The sequence below is a fragment of the Magnolia sinica genome, chromosome 1, assembly GCF_029962835.1.
Source record: "Magnolia sinica isolate HGM2019 chromosome 1, MsV1, whole genome shotgun sequence".
Taxonomy (NCBI): domain Eukaryota; kingdom Viridiplantae; phylum Streptophyta; class Magnoliopsida; order Magnoliales; family Magnoliaceae; genus Magnolia; species Magnolia sinica.
The window spans coordinates 3,574,894-3,579,050 of NC_080573.1; the positions used below are offsets into that span (position 1 = coordinate 3,574,894).

The 4,157-nt window shown below is 47.0% G+C and overlaps 1 protein-coding gene across 1 annotated transcript; it reads right to left on the bottom strand.

Moving 5' to 3' along the window:
• Window positions 1-513: 513 nt before the first annotated feature.
• Window positions 514-3,729, bottom strand: LOC131236982 (L-lactate dehydrogenase B-like). The gene is made up of 2 exons (XM_058234583.1): window positions 3,078-3,729; window positions 514-1,284 (listed from the first exon to the last, which is right to left on the bottom strand). Exons 1-2 carry the CDS (start codon window positions 3,678-3,680, stop codon window positions 832-834), a joined length of 1,056 nt encoding a protein of 351 aa, XP_058090566.1. The 5' UTR covers window positions 3,681-3,729; the 3' UTR covers window positions 514-831.
• Window positions 3,730-4,157: the final 428 nt, after the last annotated feature.

The following is a 4,157-nucleotide window of genomic DNA, read 5'->3' on the forward strand; positions in this document are numbered from 1 at the left end:
CCGTAATAAAAGTTGAAGCCCGATCGCCTATTGGTCTGGCTTAAGTCTTCAAGTTCATTCAGCCCATAGGCTCACTGCAGCCAATGAGTGAGCCAGCCTGATGTTTGGTTTCAATAATCTATCATGCAGGCAACATCCAGGTCTAGATCTTCTCCATCGTCGATCCATTTAATCATGGCCCACATTCAGATCGTTCGAAGGCTTGGATTGGCACGAAAATGCAAGAAATCCTCATCCATGATGCAAGTGTAACAAGTCCCAATTCGAGACACGACCATCATAGATAATCCATGTGGGGCCAGCAGTCGCATTAGATGTGAACCATGACATATCTTGCTCAAGATCTTCTCCACCATCCATTTCAAACCACTAATGCAACCATTGAGATAGCCGCAATCAGACCGTTAAAAGCGTGCCACAAATACAACAGATACAGATATGCTGTATATTCAAGTGAGTTGAAAAGCAATCGCTGCGGATGGGCCATATCTGAAATATGGAAGGGCTGGAAACTGCGATACTAATCCGACCAGTGGTTTGCATAAAGAATAGACGGTTCGAAACAGATCCACGGCACACATTCAACCAGCAAATTCGATGGTCTCACAACCAGTTTCCACGGCTCCTAGGCCATGACCCATCCAAAATGAAACCCACCACCAGATCCAGTTCTAAAACGCGAGCTGGACTATTCCATTTGTGTTAGCTGAAATAAGGGTAGTAATGTAATTTAAGGCAAAACCAGCATCTGTCTTCAAGACCAAAAACAGGAAGGAAGAAAAACAGGCACCCCTTGGAGTCAAAAGGTCGCTGGTCACGCCGCCCTGCTCATCAGATCCCAAGCTGGTTTTGGACGTCCCATATAGCCTCGGCAGAATCCCTGAGCCGCTGCGCCTCCTCATCTGTCAGGTGCACGTTAGTCACGCCCAGCACCCCGCCTCTCCCAAGCTGAGCTGGCAAGCTTAAGAACACATTTCCACCGCTGCTGTCCTCGATTCCGTAAAAGCCGTTGGCGAGAACGGAAACGGGGTGGATCCGGCGCTGATCACGGAGCAGGGTCCTGGCTAGGCTGGCCACGGAGTAACCGATGGCCCACGATGTGTAGCCCTTGAGGCTGATGACCTCGTAGGCGGACCCCACCACGGCCTTATGGATCTTCTCCAGCGTTTCCTTCTCATAAGCTATCTCTTGCTTCTCTAGAAAGCTCAGGACTGGCACTCCCCCAACGCTTATGCTCGACCACAGCGCTACCGAGCTGTCTCCGTGTTCCCCGACTATATACGCCTGAAAAACAAACAAATACAAAAGCCAGTTGATTAGCTTCTGCCTACCAATCTGGGCCCTTCGATTAGTGGATCAGGAAAAAAGCTCTAGTGCGGCATGTTGCATTGGACTGTCCAATCCATTGATTTAGACCGTTCATTAGGTCCAGCCCATATTTAATGGTGTACCATGCAAGAATTACACCAATCTAATTCAATCGATGGTGTTTAATATGGACAGTCCATATCATTTATATAAAAATATCATCCACGAGAATCACTTTTGTGAGATCATTTACATTAAAATATCATTTTGGAAAATCACTTTTGTTACGCAATCGTATCCATCCGATCCATGGCCTGGAAAATGGATGGCTATAGAAAACAGTCCAATTTAAAATGCACATTTCATAGGCCACCATGAAAACATATAATATTAGCCATTTGATCAAGAGGACTTAAACATGGCCTGTCAAGATCACTGACAGAAAAATAAAGGTCAATAAACAATTTCATCCATCTCTAAATAATCATGGATTGCTTACTATTCTAAAGATGAAGAATCACTTTTGTTAGGCAACCGTAACAATCCCATTCCTTACCCAAGAATCAAGATAGTGGCCGTTTCTGTGGGGTGGGGCCCACCCTGATGTATTATTCTACATCCATGCCGTCCATCCATTTTGCCAGATCATTTTAGGGCATGGGTCCAAAAATGAAGCAGATCCAATTCCTAGGTGGACCATATCATTGGAAACAGTGGTGATTCATATTAATGGGCCACACAATTTTTGAATCAAGTTGATATTTGTTTTCTTCCCTTTCTCCAGTTGGGTGGTAAATAAACATTACAGAAACATTACCGTGGGATTTAGGTAGTGGCATTCAATCACCGCTATATTTCCTATGGTAGAGTCCACCTGAGATTTAGATCTTCTTTTTGTTTGGGCTCATGCCCTGAAATGATCTGTGGACGGCGTGGATATAGAATACATATAGCAAGGTGGGCCCTACAGTAAGGGAAGCACCTAATCCGCTCCCCCCAAATGGCTGCAAAAAAAAAAAGGCGAAATGAGTAATAGATTATTTCATTCCATCAGTATTATCTTTTAACGGTAGATCATGACCCATGTTCTCAACATAATGGACAGTTTGGATCTGTCCATTGGATTGTCCAAGTGAACCGACGCAACTAGGAGCATTATAACTTACAGTGCTATGAGAGCACAGTAGCATCCCTCTACGCTAGCGAATAACAATGCTTTATTATTAATTTATTATTTCCGTACCTTTCGCCATCACATAGACTTAAACGACCTAAAATGACCAAAATACCCTCCTTACAAAATCACTCTCCTTGACTTTCAGCATACCATCGCAGGTCTAACTTGTTGAGGATGGTGATATCTGTCAAACCATCTAGACCGTCAAAATAATGATCCAGCAATCCAGGCCATCGATGTAATGATCCAGGCAATCCACACCAGCATTCCAATCTCTTTCCATGACGGGCCCAGCGACCAGTATTGAAGAGGTTGGCCCCTGGTGTGGATGCCGATACCAAAAATCAACCAAGCTTCCACATTCAGTTAGAAGAAACCCATCATCTGGATCGTCCTTTATGGTTGATTGTGATTATTCCATGGCTGGCCATCCACGACTGGACCTACCAGAGGAACGAATTCGATCACTGAAAATGAGTACTGCGTACGGTAAACGGCATGCGGACCACATTTTTACGGTAGTATCTCGGGACATAGAAAAAGAACGAAAGAGTAAAGGGCATTGTAGAAAAACGTAAAAAGCCGGATGTACCTGCACGTCCTGCGCGTTAACGTCCAGATGATCGGCGATGAGGAAGCGGAATCGGGACGAGTCGAGATTCGTCCCTGACCCGATGACCCGGTTCGATGGGAACCCGGACAGCTTCCACGCGATGAAAGTCAGCACATCGACCGGGTTGGAGACGATCAGCAGTACGGAATTGGGCGAGTGGCGAGCCAGAGGCGGGATGATCTCCTTGAAGAGTGCGAGGTTCCGATGGAGGAGGTTGAGTCGCGACTCGCCTGGGATCTGACGGGCGCCGGCGGTGACGATGCAGAGATCGGAGTCGGAGGTGACAGAGAAGTCGACGGCGGAGAGAATGCGAGTGCGGGGGAGGAAAGCAGCGGCGTGCTGGAGGTCGAGCATCTCGCCGCGGAGCTTGTCGGGCTTGGAGTCGACGAGGGCGAGGATGTCGACGAGATCTTGGGTGAGGATGGTTTGGGCAATGGCCATGCCGACGTTGCCAGCTCCTACGACGGAGACCTTGGTGTGGCGTTTGTTGGAGGAAGGAGGTGATGATTGCTGGATGGGAGTGAAGAAGGCGTGGGCTATTTCCAGGCCCAGGTCCATTGACGATGATGGAGGGGTTTCCATGGTCGGAAGAGAGGCGTTTGGTTGGTGTAGGGAGAGAGGCTTTTGCTTCTGCGAGGACTTACAAATGAGAAAGCGAGACTTTGGGCGGAGTGCGGGACTGGTTTGATGGTGGGATTTTTTTTAAAAAAAATATAGATAAATCAGCACTTACTTATTATGGAATCCGTACCCTTAAATAGGTTTGGATTGGCTGCTGTACCACGCACCAGCAACCTCACTGGTGTGGGTACGTGTCGTGCGAAGACAGGTGCGTGAGCTCGAGTTGTACGAACGGTTCAAAGGAGATCAAAGTTAGCGGCCCCACAGTGATGTATTTATCATATCTACACCGTTTACTATTTGGCTAGATATTGATCCAAAAATCAGTAATTTCCAAGGTTCAAGCGTAGCACATCACAGATCCGTACTCTTGCTCGGTTGGTAGACTCAAAGGAGTTTCAACACCGGGTCAAGGGTTGAAGTAGCATCCACATGTGT